At 45.5% G+C, this 20875-nt stretch overlaps 1 protein-coding gene across 11 annotated transcripts in view; it reads right to left on the reverse strand.

Annotated features, from left to right (window-relative positions):
• The window catches only part of LOC110500965 (oxysterol-binding protein-related protein 8), a 141272-nt gene that overhangs the window by 48471 nt on the left and 71926 nt on the right, over positions 1-20875 (reverse strand). For 8 of the 11 annotated variants that reach the window (XM_090201008.1, XM_090201007.1, XM_090201011.1 and 5 more), the window contains one exon: positions 18767-19150. In XM_090201008.1, coding sequence (XP_090057134.1) covers positions 18767-19150 — 384 coding nt within the window. Of the gene's footprint in view, positions 1-6369; positions 6776-18766; positions 19151-20875 lie in introns of those variants that run through there. The other 3 variants (XM_090201014.1, XM_090201013.1, XM_090201015.1) reach the window with 2 other exon arrangements.

Raw genomic sequence — 20875 nt, forward strand, 5'->3', positions numbered from 1 at the left:
TCACTAAATTAAAGATGTGGAACTTTAATCACGCTGTGCCTTGGTCTGTCTCTCCACTGGCTGATAGCCAGGTGTATCAGTGGTCAGGATTCACTCCATGGTGCTGAAAAGAAAGCTCTGCTGTTGGGACAGTTTTATGTAGGCCCTAACAGTTTGTGGGCACTGTTTGTCACCGTTGTAGTGCAATTAATGTATTGTTTATTGTTGTGCTGTGCTGTGTAAAGGCTTTGCTGGCAGTTTGCCCCACCAAGATTGACATGCTAAAATCGCCATTGAAAAGGCTAAAATAAATTATTTCACAATAGGATCATTATATCTTTGGGGGACAAGGCCTTATGCTTCACATTTCTCTCTGCTTTTCCTCCAAAGAAACACTCAACATTCTCCCTAGATAAACCTAGAACTTAGGCTGACAAGAAACCAAGAAAGTCTCTGCACTCCAATGCTAACCAACACAAACCAATGCTAACCAAAATGGCTTTTCAACAGTGACATTTGTTTGTTTGTCGTTTGTCTAACCTAACGCAGCAGGCGTAAAGAGAAACGCCTGAGCGGGTCAGCTGAAACAGGAAGCAAAAAGTTCAGGCTTCACCTGTTCTCTGCTTTTCCCCTGAAAAACGGATGCTTGTGGTTTCTGACTACCCACTGAGGGTGTACCAATGCTAACCAAAATAACATTTCAACAGTCAGAGTTCTTTGTTCCCTCTTCTCCATAACTAAAGTGAATATAAACACCCCTATGAAGATGTTGCTGTGGAACCAACCACAAGCATCCATTTTCCATCCAGAACCAGTGAGACGGTCCGTACCATGATGCTGTGAGGGGGGTGGCATGGCACCGTACTTGCACCCTGAACAACAGATATGATGTTCTTTAGGGATGGATCATTATATAAGACAGTACAGTGTGTGTGTGTTTTTGTCATGTCTATGGATGGAGTGCACACACACACACACACACACACACACACACACACACGGCATGACAGCTTTGACGAACACTGACACTGTCGCCATGTTTTCGGGAAGAACCGAAAGGTTCCCTAGCAACAGCTGGCCTGACGACAATTGGGGAAGGGTGAAAACATTACCTGCTATACGCACTAGGATAAAGCCTCAATTTTGAGTTTTGGGGGCATAAATCAGTGTGCAGGCAGGTATGCTGTTTGCTTTACATTTGTCATGGCAACAAGGTCACCACCACCATTTTGACTCTGGGTCTGATGGAGCAGCACGGGAGCAGGATAGAGCAGGATGGAGCAGCACAGAGCAGGATAGAGCAGGATGGAGCAGCACGGAGCAGGATGGAGCAGAACGGAGCAGGATGGAGCAGCACGGGAGCAGGATGGAGCAGCACGGGAGTAGGATGGAGCAGAACGGAGCAGGATGGAGCAGCACGGAGCAGAATGGAGCAGCACAGAGCAGGATGGAGCAGCACGGAGCAGGATGGAGCAGCACGGAGCAGGATGGAGCAGCACGGAGCAGGATGGAGCAGCACGGAGCAGGATGGAGCAGAACGGGAGCAGGATGGAGCAGAACGGAGCAGGATGGAGCAGCACGGAGCAGGATGGAGCAGAATGGAGCAGGATGGAGCAGAACGGAGCAGGATGGAGCAGAACGGAGCAGGATGGAGCAGCACGGAGCAGGATGGAGCAGCACGGAGCAGGATGGAGAGGAACAGGAGCAGGATGGAGCAGCACGGAGCTGTGTGCCAAACAGTGCCAAGCTGTGTGCCACAACCAGAAAAATAAATCTCTATCTGGTTGTAATCTGACCAGATAACAAACTAAATATGACATCTTTCCCTGGATGTAACAGAGATCAGTTGGCTATAATCTGCATGACATCATTAGACATTCTCAATCAGAAAACCAGATTACAAACAGAAAAAAATTGTCATGTTCTTAATTTTGTCCAGTGGGATAGCATGGTGCAGTGCTACAGTGGGATAGCATGGTGCAGTGCTACAGTGGGATAGCGTGGTGCAGTGCTACAGTGGGATAGCGTGGTGCAGTGCTACAGTGGGATAGCGTGGTGCAGTGCTACAGTGGGATAGCGTGGTGCAGTGCTCCAGTGGGATAGCGTGGTGCAGTGCTACAGTGGGATAGCGTGGTGCAGTGCTACAGTGGGATAGCGTGGTGCAGTGCTACAGTGGGATAGCGTGGTGCAGTGCTACAGTGTGATAGCGTGGTGCAGTGCTACAGTGTGATAGCATGGTGCAGTGCTACAGTGGGATAGCATGATGCAGTGCTACAGTGGGATAGCGTGGTGCAGTGCTACAGTGGGATAGCGTGGTGCAGTGCTACAGTGGGATAGCATGGTGCAGTGCTACAGTGGGATAGCGTGGTGCAGTGCTCCAGTGGGATAGCGTGGTGCAGTGCTACAGTGGGATAGCATGGTGCAGTGCTACAGTGGGAGGCAGGCATGTAGCAATCTCGGGAGTTTTTAAAGCGACCGGTATTGCTCCTAAAACCTGTTGCACCATTTACTTCAGAACATCAGATGTCATTGTGCCACATCCACAGGACAGTGGGAAGGGTTAAAATACACATTTCCTTTGCAAAATGGAAAATAAACAGGAAATCTGCTGGATTAATGATATACAGTACCAGTCAAACGTTTGGACACAACTACTCATTTATTTGTACTATTTTCTACATTGTAGAATAATAGTGAAGACACCAAGAGTGTGCAAAGCTGTCATCATGGCAAAGGGTAGCCTCTTTGAATAATCTCAAAAATAAAATATATTTAGATTTGTTTACCACTCGTTTGGTTATTACATGTGTTTCTTAATAGTTTTGAGGTCTTCACTATTATTATACAATGTATAAAATGTAAAAGTAAATAAAAGCCCTTGAATGAGTATGTGTGTCCATTGATTGTTGAAGGATATAAATGTACAAATACCTCATGAGCATAGTTCAACTGTCTTACCCCATCAGAACCACAAATATAAGATTTTGGGTTCTGATGTATAGCCAGAAGACAAGGTTAAAACTTCTTATAGCTGGGGGGCAGTATTGAGTAGCTTGGATGAATAAGGTGCCCAGAGTAAATTGCCTGCTCCTCAGTCCCAGATGCAAATATATGCATATTATTGGTATATTTGGATAGAAAACACTCTGAAGTTTCTAATACTGTTTGAATGATGTCTGTGAGTATAACAGAACTCATGTGGCAGGCAAAAACCTGAGAAATCTGAAGTTGGTCAATTTTCAACTCAGCCCCCATTGAAGATACAGGGGGATTTTGGTCATTTTGCACTTCCTATGGCTTCCACTAGATGTCAACAGTCTTTAGAAATGTGTTTGATGCTTCTACAATGAAGGGTGGCTGAATGAGAGGGGAATGAGTCAGAGGTCTGCCAGCAGTCACGCACTGGTAACGCGCATTTCACTTGAGAGGTATCTCCCGTTCCTTTGCTTTTCTGAAGACAAAGGAATTCTCCGGTTGGAAGATTATTGAAGATTTGTGTTAAAAACATCCTAAAGATTGATTCCATACATCGTTTGACAAGTTTCTACGGACTGTAACGGAACTTTTTGAAATTTCGTCTGCAGCTAGTGAACGCGCTTCGTGAGTTTTGATTTGTTTACCAAACGCGCTAACAAAAGTAGCTATTTGGACATACATGATGGACATTATCGAACAAATCAAACATTTATTGTGGAACTGGGATTCCTGGGAGTGCATTCTGATGAAGATCATCCAAGGTAAGTGAATATTTATAATGTTATTTCTGACTTCTGTTGACTCCAACATGGAGGATATTTGTATTTGTTCTCTGAGTGACGTTCTCAGATTATTGCATGGTTTGCTTTTTCCGTAAAGCTTTTTTGAAATCTGACACAGCGGTTGCATTAAGGAGAAGTGTATCTAAAGTTCCATGCATAACACTTGTATTTTCATCAACATTTATAATGAGTATTTCTGTAAAAAGATGTGGCTCTCTGCAAAATCACCGGATGTTTTTGGAACTACTGAACATAACGCACCAATGTATACTGAGATTTTTTTATATAAATATGAACTTTATCAAACAAAACATACATGCATTGTGTAACATGAAGTTCTATGAGTGTCATCTGATGAAGATCATCAAAGGTTAGTGATTAATTTGATCTCTATTTCTGCTTTTTGTGACTCCTTTCTTTGGCTGGAAAATTGGCTGTGTTTTTCTGTGGCTTGGCTCTGACCTAACATAATCGTTTGTGGTGCTTTCGCTGTAAAGCCTATTTGAAATCGGACACTGTGGTGGGATTAACAACAAGATTACCTATACATGTATGTTTGAGGAATTTTAATTATGAGATTTCTGTTGTTTTGAATTTGGCGCCCTGCACTTTCACTGGCTGTTGTCATATCGATCCCGCCCTAAGAAGTTAAAACTATAATTTCTGATGTATAGACAGAAGACAAGGTTAAAACTATCATTTTGATCTCATGAATGGGCTGTCCTTGAATCCACAGCTCTGTCGATTAATTTGAGAGTGGTTCCATTTCTCCAGCCCCATCCCTCAGCATTCTTACCAAAACAGTTGTGGGGTGCCCTCTTTGTTACTGTTTGAACTGCAGATTACCCCCTTTAAGGAAGCAAGCGATGCAGCCTGTCATCACATGGCGAGACTGGCAATGGTCCCAAATGGCACCCTATTCCCAATATAGTGCACTACTTTTGACTAATTAATAAGGAGCCATTTGGGATGCATCCCATGTAATGACTTTGTAATGACGTGCTGCAATGGTTACTCTGACCCAGGAGTGATCCAAATTACAGGGATCATCTGCTGCAGGGATCATCTGCGAAAGAGATTGTGGTCTCAGCCTGACTCCCTGCTTAAATGAAGGTTCATTAAAATACATCCGTACTGCCATTCTGTTGTCAACAGAGCTAGCAGAGCACCGCAATTCACCCTGTCTCCATTTCCCCATTCATGACCTCCAAAACCAATTCATGTTCAGCCTGCAAACAACAGCTAGCAACAACAACAACACAAACAGGGGAGTGTTCATTGGCAGTCGGCATGGACCGGATCCTCCTCGGCTACGCTGCCAGTGTTGTTGGCCAGACAAAGCCACTTCATCTTTGGGGAGGATAATATTTCAAACGAGTGGTCGTGGGCCAGGAGCTATTAGGACACTGATATTTTCTGTCTGTCTTTTTGGTGCACGTGATTGGTCTATTAATAGGCGGCCGCCCAGGTTAATCTGCTGAGTCATTGGCCCCTCACTGGCACCTCCAGTGGAAGCTAGAGAAGCTAGCCCCAGGTAACCCTGAAAGAGGGGGGGGTCTATTGGCAAAGAAGCTGGATTACTGATGAAACTGTGTGGAGATCGTCTCCAAAATGGCAGATATACTTATGATAGGTTAAGCTATATACAGCCTGATGAACCTGATGCTTAAATGTAATGTTGGTTGATAATAAGGAAATAACGTCACCTACCTATTTTGATTGAGATTACATTTGGCTGAAGAGAAAGAGAGAATGCAACCAGCCTGTACCAGCTGTCTCCGGTGAATCGGCAATCTTTGTGAAAAGCCTGCGGCTCTCCTGGCAGGGAGAGAGCTTCTTAGACAGTCTTCAACAGAGATGAATGGAGGCTGTGTCGGCTCGGTGGCTGGGAGGCTGACAGGCTAAAAACATCACACTCACTACAGAAGCTTTAGGTCTAATTCACTTCACTTGACGTTCTGTGAAAGCTCTGCTGATCTCACGCTCAGGTGGACGGCCACTCCAAAGCAGCGCACAGTTACTCGGGCTACCGAGTACGATATAATACGTTTGCATATGACCGAGTACATTTCTATACAAGGAAAATATGTATTAAAAGTATAGTCTAATATAAGAATTCAAAACTCTAAGAAGAAATAGATATGACAGGTTCAACATCAGAATCTGCATCAGGCAACGCAGAAAGGAACAGCAAGAGAATAGCTCCAATACTGTGACAGTACACTGAAAACAATCACCTCCTGCACATTAGTATCTGAAATAACAGTCACAGTTCACAACCAGTATCTAGGGGTTACGACTCAGTCTCTACAGGGAACAAGCACACAGGTAACTCTGCCACAGGTACACCACTACAGCAACAGTGCACCTGTAGTTCCAATATTTAGTCCATCTAGAACACAATAGACCTTCAAATAACAGCACAGTCACCGTCCACAACCAGTATCTAGGGGTTACGACTCTATAGGGAACAAGCACACAGGCCACTTGGCTACAGTACAGAGGGTACTACTCAAAGCAAAAGCTAGCCTACAACTAGCTGGGTGTCGAAGAGCCCGCGGCAGGGCAGGCTCCTCATCAGACTGGAGGGGAAGGGTGAGGGGTCCAACACCGCCTCAACTACCACACCCACCTGGCAGAGAGAGGGGCGACAGCTCGTTGTAGCCCCCGAAAGAAGCGTTGCGGATGAGCTTGCGTCCGTCGGGGTGTGGGGGCCGCGGCGAGCTGGTCGTGCCGCATGTTGAGAAGCGGCGACGGCACAGCGCTCCCTCCTCCTTCATCATGGGGCCGGCGAGAGCCCGGGGGGGCCTGAGGAGGGCCTGCTGGGGATCAGCAGGGGCCAAGCAGGGCGAAGCCACTGACCGCGAAATGCTCAGATCTGATCGCCCGCAGCCAGACACACACACAGGACACAGCAAGCACAGCAACTCAGTCTCAAGGCACTCAAAGCAGTGCAGCACAATTTATCGTTCTCCCTCTCTCGTTCCCACCCTCTCTTTCTCCCTCTCTCTCTCTCTCTCTCTCTCCTGTCTGTGTGTGAGAGAGTGAGTGCAAGGGGAGGAGGCTCTGAGTACTACGCTGATGAATCAGCAGAGTCCCTCCCCCTGCTACTCCATGCACCAGCAGTGTACAGAAGAGTTGCATCTTATCTAGCCTACTCCATGGAACAGCCTCCTACCCTCTTTCTCTTTCCTTCTTTCAATGAATAGCTCTACTTTTCTCACTGCCAACCAGTCTCCCTCCTCCTGTCCTCTCTTTCCCTCTTGTTTTTTCTCTTTCATTTTCTCCTCTCTGTACACCATGTATTTCTCTGTGTGGTATCTCCTCATTTTTACATTTACATTGTAATAATTTAGCAGACACTCTTATTCACAGCAACTCCACAGAAGCAAATAAGGCTAAGTGCCTTGCTCAAGGGCGACCTTTCGGTTACTGGCCCAAAGCTCTTACCCACTAGGCTACTTGCCGCTCTGTCGTGGTATATCCTTTCACGGTATCTCTCCTAAATCTCTTTCCCTTCTCCTTAAACAACACAGCTCAGATGAACATCACCCCTCTCTTCCTGCTCACTCTCTTTCTCACAGTGTGTGAGTGTGGGGCATAGTCCTGAACGTCTGACTGACGACTCCAGCTACAGCACTCAGACACCTGCTACCACATAATAAACACACACACTAGACACTTACACACACACAAATGTAATAAAGCCAGTCTCTATTCACCCTGCCTGTGAGGATGGACAAACTCTCTGCATGCCCTATCGTATTCCCCAGACACAAAGACCAAACTGGCCAGTTGACCTCTCCAATGCTTGTATGGCCAATCAATTCCTTTGAGCCCCTCAGGTAAAATACCAAGCCTGTTACTGAGCCCCCCAGGTAGAATACCAAGCCTGTTACTGAGCCCCTCAGGAAGAATACCAAGCCTGTTACTGAGCACCTCAGGAAGAATACCAAGCCTGTTACTGAGCACCTCAGGTAGAATACCAAGCCTGTTACTGAGCACCTCAGGTAGAATACCAAGCCTGTTACTGAGCCCCTCAGGTAGAATACCAAGCCTGTTACTGAGCACCTCAGGTAGAATACCAAGCCTGTTACTGAGCCCCCCAGGTAGAATACCAAGCCTGTTACTGAGCCCCCCAGGTAGAATACCAAGCCTGTTACTGAGCCCCTCAGGTAGAATACCACGCCTGTTACTGAGCCCCTCAGGTAGAATACCAAGCCTGTTACTGAGCCCCCCAAGTAGAATACCACGCCTGTTACTGAGCCCCCCAGGTAAAATACCAAGCCTGTTACTGAGCCCCTCAGGTAGAATACCAAGCCTGTTACTGAGCCCCTCAGGTAGAATACCACGCCTGTTACTGAGCCCCTCAGGTATAATACCAAGCCTGTTACTGAGCCCCCCAAGTAGAATACCACGCCTGTTACTGAGCCCCCCAGGTAGAATACCAAGCCTGTTACTGAGCCCCTCAGGTAGAATACCAAGCCTGTTACTGAGCCCCTCAGGTAGAATACCAAGCCTGTTACTGAGCCCCTCAGGTAGAATACCAAGCCTGTTACTGAGCACCTCAGGTAGAATACCAAGCCTGTTACTGAGCACCTCAGGTAGAATACCAAGCCTGTTACTGAGCCCCCCAGGTAGAACACCAAGCCTGTTACTGAGCCCCCCAGGTAAAATACCAAGCCTGTTACTGAGCCCCTCAGGTAGAATACCAAGCCTGTTACTGAGCCCCTCAGGTAGAATACCAAGCCTGTTACTGAGCCCCTCAGGTAGAATACCAAGCCTGTTACTGAGCCCCTCAGGTAGAATACCAAGCCTGTTACTGAGCCCCCCAGGTAGAATACCAAGCCTGTTACTGAGCCCCCCAAGTAGAATACCAAGCCTGTTACTGAGCCCCCCAGGTAGAATACCAAGCCTGTTACTGAGCCCCCCAGGTAGAATACCAAGCCTGTTACTGAGCCCCCCAGGTAGAATACCAAGCCTGTTACTGAGCCCCTCAGGTAGAATACCAAGCCTGTTACTGAGCCCCTCAGGTAGAATACCAAGCCTGTTACTGAGCACCTCAGGTAGAATACCAAGCCTGTTACTGAGCACCTCAGGAAGAATACCAAGCCTGTTACTGAGCACCTCAGGTAGAATACCAAGCCTGTTACTGAGCCCCTCAGGTAGAATACCAAGCCTGTTACTGAGCCCCCCAGGTAGAATACCAAGCCTGTTACTGAGCCCCCCAGGTAGAATACCAAGCCTGTTACTGAGCCCCCCAAGTAGAATACCACGCCTGTTACTGAGCCCCCCAAGTAGAATACCACGCCTGTTACTGAGCACCTCAGGTAGAACACCAAGCCTGTTACTGAGCCCCCCAGGTAGAACACCAAGCCTGTTACTGAGCACCTCAGGTAGAATAAGACAGTTACTGTAAAATCCTGAGCCATAAGTGGCTATAATTTACTTCCCTATTTTCTCATCTATAGCTCAGTGCACTGCAATCAAGGCCGTTTATGTTTCAGGACCACAGCCCATTCTACCTGTCAAAAACAGTGTGAGTTGAATGATCAAAAAACCATTTTCTGACCTGTAGTTTGCCATTTGTGGCTTGCTATTTGTCAGTCTACTAGCAACCAGCATGACATGAGTAGCATTTGGAGATAACTAATGGATAACAAACACTGTGAACAGGGTCTTCTCAAGACAATATCCTCAGGGACACACAGTAAAATTGTAATAAAGTCAACTAATTAACATGCTGTTAATACCAATGCTCATAATGATACTGTGACAAGGTCACACAACAGAAATGGCTATGGGACAGTTGATCAATATTTCCCCCGGCTCTAGATATTGATCTCTGGGACTGCAATCTCAAGGGGACAGTTCAGACGCTCAGCTAGGAGAAGACTGTCACCACGACTGTCACCAGGAACAGGTTAAGAAGACTGTGCTGCCCCAGTCACCCTGACAACGCTGTCAGAACATATTCTCCATAAGAAAGGTCTGTTGCAGGTCCAGAACAAAAGGGTATAAGAAAAGTAGGTGCATTGAGAAAGGAGTCTCAAAGAGCACCAATGGTTATCTCTGTGAAAACCAATAGGCCCCACCTGGTCCTTATCGTCGGAATAGAATCTCCAGAGCGTTGCTGTGTTTCCATCCACAAGATTCCTGGCATCCTCCCATCCCATTCAATTGACCCTTCCCTCCTAATGTTTCCTTGTTTGTTCTGTCAACAGCTGCGGCCCTTCAGTGCCCTCTGGCCAATTAAGACGTGTTATCTATATTTTCGAATGGAAGGAGTCATTCCATCCCTGTCTGTTTAGAGACGAGGCAAACAACAGCTTTGATAACAGCTCCCGAGTTCTGTGAGAGAGCGGTGATGTCACAGCGTTGCTCGGCGACACTTGGAAGGAAAAAAAAGTGTGTCCCCAAATGTTACCTTATTTCTGACATAGTGCACTACTTCTGACCAGACCCCTATAGGCCCAGATCAACAGTAGTGCACTTTACAGGGAACAGGGAGCCATTTGGGACACAATCACAGATCCCTGAGCAAACAGGCTAATTAACACAGGTAATTAAGACGTTCTGGAGTATGTATAATTCAAAATCCTAGGCCTAATTAACCCTGCTCCCTCAAAGGAAAGTTCAGCTGGTCCAAATTAATAAATGGCATTTTTAAGAAACAAGTCAAACAGAGCGAAGAAACTTCACAAAGATGTTGGGCCAACAATGTGACAAACAGTTGAGGTGTTTTGCTTAACCCCCTGGGTTAGGTTCGGTCTCCAACCTCCATGGGAGTAAAAGTAGTAGTCTAAGCATCAGAAGGCCAGAAGTGGACCCGGAAGCATCAGGAATGTCGCTGTCATGTCAGGAAATAGTGCGTGAGGGTATTTAGGGAGTACCCACATTAGGTAAGTGTTTGCAGGCAAATATTGGGTCAGCCAAACAAAGTCCCCAGACATTCTGCATGTGTCCACCATATCCACACTACTGGCCTGGGTCAACATATCAGGAGATAAAGATAGCCCAGGTCAATAGCCTGGGTCAACATATCAGGAGATAAAGATAGCCCAGGTCAATAGCCTGGGTCAATATATCAGGAGATAAAGATAGCCCAGGTCAATAGCCTGGGTCAATATATCAGGAGATAAAGATAGCCCAGGTCAATAGCCTGGGTCAACATATCAGGAGATAAAGATAGCCCAGGTCAATAGCCTGGGTCAACATATCAGGAGATAAAGATAGCCCAGGTCAATAGCCTGGGTCAACATATCAGGAGATAAAGATAGCCCAGGTCAATAGCCTGGGTCAACATATCAGGAGATAAAGATAGCCCAGGTCAATAGCCTGGGTCAACATATCAGGAGATAAAGACAGTCCAGGTCAATAGCCTGGGTCAACATATCAGGAGATAAAGACAGTCCAGGTCAATAGTCTGGGTCAACATATCAGGAGATAAAGACAGTCCAGGTCAATAGCCTGGGTCAACATATCAGGAGATAAAGACAGTCCAGACCAATAGCCTGGGTCAACATATCAGGAGATAAAGACAGTCCAGGTCAATAGCCTGGGTCAACATATCAGGAGATAAAGACAGTCCAGGTCAATAGCCTGGGTCAACATATCAGGAGATAAAGACAGTCCAGGTCAATAGCCTGGGTCAACATATCAGGAGATAAAGACAGTCCAGACCAATAGCCTGGGTCAACATATCAGGAGATAAAGACAGTCCAGGTCAATAGCCTGGGTCAACATATCAGAAGATAAAGACAGTCCAGGTCAATAGCCTGGGTCAACATATCAGGAGATAAAGACAGTCCAGGCCAACACATAATACATGATGCATGGCTATTCATGTATACAAAAACATCTGCATTAAGTGACTGGACAGTCGTCAGCTAATGTGCCTTGAACATATGAGCATTTTAGCGACTGACCACAATAGTCACTCTGGAGTGAAGTATCCTTCCCCCTCCCCCAACCTTAGCCAGATAGTGGGGAAAAAGGCAAAACTGACCCAAGATCAGCACCTAGAGCAACTTTACCCTACATTGTGACCGGACCACAGTCTCCACTGTATTTTTACACAGACGGCTAGCTATCACATCTCCCTGTGTGTAACACTAGCCCATGCATGCAGGATTAAGAAACAATGGTTCTCCATTACAGTACACCACATGGAATCTGCATATCAGGAAGTAGAGCAACAACAGGGAGCACTTTATTTTACAGTAGGTGATGTTTCCACTGGTACTTATCTGGTATTTAATAGGAAATGGTGTGGCAACAATGGATAGTTTCTAGTATTTAATATGAAATGTTGTGGCAACAATGGATACGTTCTGGTACTTACCTCAAAGAACAACACCAAACATCTAATATGGTCATGTTAGTGCTAGCTAATAGCTAAATACTGTGTCACGTTGGATGGGCAATGCAATCCTAAGTAAATAGGGGTTCAATGGTTGGCATTTCCTGGGTAGAGTGCTCTGCTATGTTTACATTCAGGCTACATTAACTAATGTCTAATGTCAACAAATGTTGATTGAAGTCTTGGCCTGGTATTTGTATTGTTCGCTAATTACTGTAATGTAATGCCGGCTAGCCAAAAACGTATCCAGAGAGTACAGGTTTAGGTGGGGGAAATGGGGAAGGGTTAATAACAGTATTTTTTTATTTCTTAAAAGGATAGTTCACTCAAAAACTATATTTTTGTATTTTGTCCATTAGTCCACTGTAAATACATCCCCGGGAAATGTTTTATGTCAGCAGTCAAGTTAGAGCACTTTCAGTACAGAGCAGAAACTGTGAGGATGTGTTTTGCAGGTTTTGAGTGACCTAACCCTTTAATCAAGTAAAGCTGGGCAGTGGGGCAGGCTCATCTGCCACAGCTTCCGGAGAAGGAAGATATTAGCAGCAGGCATGCATAGCTCTTTGGGTGCTTGATGATCCCCCCCTACCCTGCCAACAGGCCAACAGAAAGGGCAGCGATGAGTTAATCCTGGTACACAGCCAAAGAACTCTAGCTACAGCCTGCAAAATGTACAGGTAGATATACTACGGAAGAAGAAAGAATCAACACTGTAGATATTTATGGTAAAGGTCAATGTGTAGGCATATGGCCGTATGAGCACACTATAAATTGATATGCTATTCATTAATACTAGTTCTGAGATGCGTAGATGCAATATCCTCTATTAAGTACTAATCTCCTCATAGGTCAACAGTGCTGTCATCGATTAACATCCATTTCAGTTCAGTGCTTTTAACTACAGATGTAGGATCTTAATTTGAGCCAGTTTGCTACAGCAATAACATAATCCTGCAGCAACAGTAATGTAATAATGTGAATTATTATCTGGATTATAATTAATGGACATTTTTTTGTGGGGGTTGAAACATTATTCATTAGCGCAAATCAAGTCTGACATTTTAAAGTGGAATTTAGAAGCATTAGAAGCCATTTTAACCCTTGAATACACTACAAGTTTGCATTTCATGCTGTGCAGGAAAATTAACAGCAACAGAAGAGTTATCAAATTAAGATCCTACATCTGTAGCACTCAGACTCACCAGCATAACAGTCTGACTAAATAACCACTGATTTCGGAGCAGAAATAGTGACATTTACCCTTTCTGAATGGGAACATTTAAAAGCCAAACTGAGGGTAAGTGATATTTAGTGAAATCTATTCAGATATGTTCCTGGAATCAACCATGGCAAGTTGAACAAGGGGGTGTATGGTTCTTTCTCTCAAAGCAACGTTAGACCCCACAACCCTGGTCCCTCTCTAGACTATGAATCCTGTCACCTCAAGCCTCTCTGAATACAACCTCTACGGCCCAGTTCACTTGATGTAGTCACTATGCAGCAAAGTCAAAGGTCAAATAGAGGGTGCTTATATTTTTCCTGTTTCACACATGTACAAGTGTGCAACCTGTGTAGTGTGAAATAGAAATGTATATATCCCATTCCCCCTGAGACATCCTTGGAGAGTACGGTCACGGACAGGGATCAGCCATTACTGCCGGCGACCATGGAGCAATTAGGGTTAAGTGCCTTGCTCTGTTCCAATACCTGCATGATCTAGACTCAATCCCAAATGGCACCCCATTCCCTAGAAAAGTGCACTACGTTTGACCAGAGCCCCATGTGCCCTGGTCAAAAGTAGTACACTATATAGGTAGGGTTCCATTAGGGCCGCAGGCATGGAGTGTATCAGGACCGCGATCATACCAGTATCACTATACTCCTTAGTATCGTGGCAAGGAAACAAAACACAGAGATGATTGAACTTCTTTAGGAAAACTGCCCTACTGTTGGAAACAAACATCATTATGTTGTCATCTAGAATCACATGTATTTATTTTCCAAACTACAGTACACAATATTTCAGACACATCAGGTCTGTTTCCTGACTTTATTTTAGCCAAATATTGCGATACTGGTATTGTCCCGGCCCTAGTATCAACATAGTCTCTCATGACAGACTACAAATCGAGTAGAAGGCTAGAACACGTAAGATTTGGGCCTGGGATCCGAGATAACCAGTAACACAACACTGGTGTTACTATTCATAGAGGGTCTGGGGGGGGGTCTCTGTACAGAGAGCCACACTGAGATAAAGCCACTCCAGTGAATGCCAGACCCAGTGAAGTACCCAAAAGACAGACAATGCCAATCATTATTGGTGTATTCATCATCAAGACGTCTTATACGCAAAGAGACCTCATAAACCTTTACAGATACACCATCGAGAGCATCCTGTCGGGCTGTTTCACCGCCTGGTACGGCAACTGTACCACCCACAACCGCAGTATATAGTAGTCTATGATATACCTTACTGTATCCTTCTACAGTATATAGTAGTCTATGATATACCTTACTGTATCCTTCTACAGTATATAGTAGTCTATGATGTACGTTACTGTATGCTTCTACAGTATATAGTAGTCTATGATGTACGTTACTGTATGCTTCTACAGTATATAGTAGTCTATGATGTACGTTACTGTATGCTTCTACAGTATATAGTAGTCTATGATGTACGTTACTGTATGCTTCTACAGTATATAGTAGTCTATGATGTACCTTACTGTATGCTTCTACAGTATATAGTAGTCAATGCTGAGCTGGGGAATATAGATCCGTGCTACGTACCTTACTGTACCCTTTTACAGTATATAAGGGAAAGAGGCTACCTAGTCAGTTGTCCAACTGAATGTATTCAACTGAAATGTGTCTTTGGCATTTAACTCTCTGAATCAGAGAGGTGAGGGGGGGGGCTGCCTTAATCCACATCCACGGCGCCCGGGGAATAGTGCCTCTTGCTCAGGGGCAGAGACATTTTTTAACCTTTCGGTTAATGGCCAAATGCTCTAACAACTAGGCTACCTATAGTTGTCTATGATGAGCTGGGGAATATAGATCCATGCTATGCTTCAGTGCACATGGCTGAATCTTATTAGCTGCTTTATAGTCCTTGTTTGACTTGGCTTTGCTTTCATTCATTCTATCCCCAGCGGACAGGTTTCAGCCGCACACACAGTATTCTAGCATAACAAAACAGAGATTCTAAAAGGAAGGGCAGATCTTTCAGATGGAGAAGCATGGGAGAGACCAAAATAAGGATCCTAATGCTGCATCTCCACTGCCAAAGTTGCATCTCTCTGTTAGCTCCTAATGCTACATCTCTCTGTTAGCTCCTAATGCTACATCTCTCTGTGAGCTCCAAATGCTGCATCTCTCTGTTAGCTCCTAATGCTGCATCTCTCTGTTAGCTCCTAATGCTACATCTCTCTGTGAGCTCCAAATGCTGCATCTCTCTGTTAGCTCCTAATGCTACATCTCTCTGTGAGCTCCAAATGCTGCATCTCTCTGTTAGCTCCTAATGCTGCATCTCTCTGTTAGCTCCTAATGCTACATCTCTCTGTGAGCTCCAAATGCTGCATCTCTCTGTTAGCTCCTAATGCTGCATCTCTCTGTTAGCTCCTAATACTACATCTCTCTTTTAGCTCCTAATGCTGCATCTCTCCGTTATCTCTCCGTTAGCTCCTAATGCTACATCTCTCCGTTAGCTCCTAATGCTACATATTCACTGCCAAAGCTGCATATCTCCGTTAGCAGCTGCTTAGCTACAGAGACACTACCATCTTAATATGACTCGGCTGTACTTGCCTTCCGCCGTCGTGGCGACATAAGGAGAATGCCAACCAAGGTCATTTGGAGACAAAGGTCCTTACCAGTGAACTGAAACCGCTCTCTCTCTCTCTCTACATACATACACGTCTCCCCACCAGCTGTGCTTGCCCAGCCTACAGACATCCAGGGCGAGCCCAGGCCCAGAGACCCCCAGATCGTCCATCTGGGTCTCTTGATCTCCAACTGGCCCCGCAAAAACACTCTGAGCTCCCCAGACTCCGCCTCCCATTGGTGGATGGCCAGGCAGGAAGTAGGAAAGGGCTGCGATTGGTTCAGACGGGTGTCTCCATCCATGTTAACCCCGGGTGACAGGGCGTAATCCCTGAGAATAAGCCTAAATCCGGGGTGTCCCCACCTGCTCCCTCCCTCCCTCCACCTTTCCTGCTGTCCATCTACATGGCCAGGGTGAGAGAGGAGATAGAGACAGTTAAAGAGAGTGTCTGGAAAGCAGATTTGTATTACCATGAGAGTCAACATGGTGGGTCTGGGTCTATTTTAGTGTAACAGTGCCAGGGCAGGGAGAAAGGCCTTGCTTAGTAGGCTGTCCATGTACAGACTGTCTTAGCTGCAGCACAGCAGGCAGCTCCCTGTAGCCAGGCAGAGACTGAGGCAGACTGCATGAACAAGCTCAGCATTTAGCTGTCCCTTATCTGCAGAGGGAATCTAGCCTCATACAATATCATACAATGTGTTTATGGCATTATTGCGGTCTATAGAATATCTAAGCTTTGATTACCCAGGTCTGTACTATTCAGAATAAATATAAGTTTTGTGTAGGATCCAAATAACATTATTATTTGGTTATATCCAACTAGTGAGGTCATGAGACAAACACATGCCGACAACATGCAAGTTGGCGGACAGTCAACCCGTCAAGAGAAGTTGCAATGGAATGCATCTTGATCCACACAACATTGTTCGAGACCAATACAAAATAATTTCCAATCCTGATCCACACAGCACTGTTTGAGACCAATACAGCATCATTTCCCTCACAATACAGCACTGTTTGAGACCAATACAGCATCATTTCCCTCACTATACAACACTGTTTGAGACCAATACAGCATCATTTCCCTCACTATACAACACTGTTTGAGACCAATACAGCATCATTTCCCTCACAATACAGCACTGTTTGAGACCAATACAGCATCATTTCCCTCACAATACAGCACTGTTTGAGACCAATACAGCATCATTTCTCTCACAATATAAAGAAGCTACTTGAGGCAGTGGGGGTTACCATGGAAACCTGGACCAGGGCTTAAGAGTTCCGATGGTTTCAGAGTTGAACCTATCTGAACCATATTCTTCTCACAGAGAACGTTTGTTGTGGAACTAGGATAGGAATTCACATCCCCTCTTTCAAGTAAATAGGAACACTTGGCAGAATCTAAAGAGGGGAGGGACTTTTTGGCCTTTAAAGCCCCAATCAGGAGTTTATGTTTCAGCCTGACGGCAGCCCCACCAGGGACAGACAGTCCACGAGCACAGCATAATAGTTGAAACTTACTTTGAAGCCACATGGCTGGTTTCCAAAGACAACAAAATGAAACACATAAACAGTGGAGCAACGGTACCTTTAATGCAGGGTTCTGATATGATGAGACGGCTGTACGAAGGTCAAAAGGCATTTCTACGTTCCATTCTTCAAGAATCAACAGTTGGAATGGCCATTGAACAGCAGGAAATATTCTAAATGGTGAGACCTTAAGAAGAACACCATGATTATCTCTACTGATGCCTCTGAATAAACGATATCCGAGAATGCAATATGAGAGAGTTAATGGCTGCGTCCCATTTAGTGCACTACTATGGCACTAAATAGAGAAATAGGGTGCCATTTGAGATGGATCCAATGTGGTGTCATGATAGACGGAGGGGGTAGTGACGTTGGACCAATAACAGACTGGTAAATGTCACGACGGCCGTCACAAGTGTTCACCACCTGCCTGTTCACACTGAATGAAGGATACAGATCACCGGCATTGTTGCCTCCCAGTTTTTCTTCCTTATTGGATTCTCTGCCCTTTGGGACGGCATTACCTGTGAAGTGCTCACTTGTGAAGCGCTCGGCCTACATTCTGATATTCAGAAGAGCAAACCAGCAACAACCACTGACACTAGGAAAATAACACTGGATGTATTGGCTTAGCTAATAAAAGTAATTTCTGTCATTTACCAGCCTACATCTCAGAGCTGTATAGAGGCCTAGGTCCTATCAATATCAATGCAACCATCTGCCCTTCATATACTCAAGGCAGGTTTTTATTATTATTATGGTTCTATCCCAGAATGATTTCCTTCTGTGCAACGACTGGTTACCCAGTTGTATAAGTCCCCCCAACCGCACCACTCAGGTCTCTTTTCAGAGAAGTGTTGCTTGTTCTGATAGAATGCAGAGACACATGATTTGAAGGTGCTCTAGAATGAGGAGAGAAAAATATTTGTTTTTCCTTTTAGCTTCTGCTCCCCCTGGTGGTAGATAATGGAACATTCCAGAAGGAAGGTACTGTCGTGTATAGGACGAACCATTTTTGACATTTGGAGGGTAAAAACCTTCCAAAACCACCTTAAAACACTCCCATGCCTTGTCATATACAAGTCTCAAATAAAAACATCAGATCCTTTTGCTTAGAGCATTGGTAACCTCTGGGCTTCCCCTGGTATCTGCTTCAACCCTGAAGGTTGCATGGAGCCTAGCAGAACCCATCAACCTCCAGAGGACACCGTGGTTCAGGAATATTGAGGTTAGTACAGAGGTTGAGAGATACCTGACCCTGGGTCTATGCTTAGAGGGCAAAGTGTCCCTGGAAGAAGAAGGTGGTCTTACCATGGGTGTAGCTGAGACCCGGGCTGAGGGAAGAGGGGCTGGCGAGGTGATCTCTGCTGGGGGTGTGGAGGCTCCCATCCTTCTCCTTCTTCTCCTCTCTGTCCTTCTCCTTCTTCTCCTCTCTGTCCTTCTCCTCCCTCTTCTCTCGCTCCTTCTCCTCCCTCTTCTCTCGCTCCTTCTCCTTCTCTCGCTCCTTCTCCTCCCTCTTCTCGCGCTCCTTCTCCTCCCTCTTCTCTCGCTCCTTCTCCTCCCTCTTCTCTCGCTCCTTCTCCTCCCTCTTCTCTCGCTCCTTCTCCTCCCTCTTCTCTCGCTCCTTCCCCTGGCTTCGCTGGCTCATTCTCCCTGGGGTCAACAGGACGGGGTCATCACTGGGAATTAAGGCAGCTGGAGGAGAGCAAAAGCGAGAAAGAGAGAGAGAGAAAGAGAGAGAGGGAGAAAAGGGAAAGAGAGAGAGAGAGGGGGAGAAAAGGGAAAGAGAGAGAGGGGGAGAAAAGGGAGAGAGTGGGAGTGGGAGAAAAGGGAAAGAGAAGAGAGTGAGGGGGAGAAAAGAGAAAGAAGAGAGTGAGGGGGAGAAAAGGGAGAGAGTGTGAGAGGGAGAAAAGGGAAAGAGAGAGAGAGGGGGAGAAAAGGGAAAGAGAAGAGAGTGAGGGGGAGAAAAGGGAGAGAGATATTAATTTGTATCTGCTGACCAACAGCCTGAGCAGCAGGGGTTCTCCTCCCCCACTGGTGATGACAGATGATGACGACACGGTGCCCTCTAGTGGCACGGCTGCAAAGTTTCCATCTAACGAGGAGTAGGGTGAAGTTGCACCTAGAGTTGCATTTTCCCCACTAACGGTTAAGGTTAGGATTGGGGGAGGGTAAGCTGATCCTAGATCTGTACCTAGTGGAAACGTCACCCTGCAGCGTTATAACATATTAATGCAGAGAATATCTCAGTATAGTACTATGGCAAAGGGTTAACGAGATTTGGTTTAGTGTATGTGAAGCACACACAGCATAATTAATGAATAACATCCTAGGTAGAGAACACATTGTGCCTAGTAGCGCTCTTAAAGGGAAAATGCACAGAGAAACCATCTAGTAGCGCTCTTAAAGGGAACATGCACAGAGAAACTATCGAGTAGCGCTCTTAAAGGGAAAATGCACAGAGAAACCATCTAGTAGCGCTCTTAAAGGGAAAATGCACAGAGAAACCATCGAGTAGCGCTCTTAAAGGGAAAATGCACAGAGAAACTATCGAGTAGCGCTCTTAAAGGGAAAATGCACAGAGAAACTATCGAGTAGCGCTCTTAAAGGGAAAATGCACTCTAAGGTTTCCAGTGAGTCTTAGTACAGCAGTCTACTGTTACAGTGAAGCAGTCCACTGTTACAGTGAAGCAGTCCACTGTTACAGTGAAGCAGTCTACTGTTACAGTCCACTAGTCAACAAGGTTTCCAGTGAGTCTTTGTACAGCAGTCCACTGTTACAGTGAAGCAGTCCACTGTTACAGTGAAGCAGTCCACTGTTACAGTGAAGCAGTCCACTGTTACAGTGAAGCAGTCTAATGTTACAGTGAAGCAGTCTACTGTTACAGTGAAGCAGTCTACTGTTACAGTCCACTAGTCAATAAGGTTTACAGTGAGTCTTAGTACAGCAGGCTACTGTTACAGTGAAGCAGGCTACTGTTACAGTGAAGCAGTCTACTGTTACAGTCCACTAGTCAATAAGGTTTACAGTGAGTCTTTGTACAGCAGTCTACTGTTACAGTGAAGCAGTCTACTGTTACAGTGAAGCAGTCTACTGTTACAGTGAAGCAGTCCACTGTTACAGTGAAGCAGTCCACTGTTACAGTGAAGCAGTCTACTGTTACAGTGAAGCAGTCTACTGTTACAGTCCACCAGTCAATAAGGTTTCCAGTGAGTCTTAGTACAGCAGGCTACTGTTACAGTGAAGCAGTCTACTGTTACAGTGAAGCAGTCCACTGTTACAGTGAAGCAGTCTACTGTTACAGTGAAGCAGTCTACTGTTACAGTGAAGCAGTCTACTGTTACAGTCCACCAGTCAATAAGGTTTCCAGTGAGTCTTAGTACAGCAGGCTACTGTTACAGTGAAGCAGTCTACTGTTA

Source organism: Oncorhynchus mykiss, chromosome 15, assembly GCF_057628025.1.
Source record: "Oncorhynchus mykiss isolate SJ-2025 chromosome 15, ASM5762802v1, whole genome shotgun sequence".
Lineage (NCBI taxonomy): Eukaryota > Metazoa > Chordata > Actinopteri > Salmoniformes > Salmonidae > Oncorhynchus > Oncorhynchus mykiss.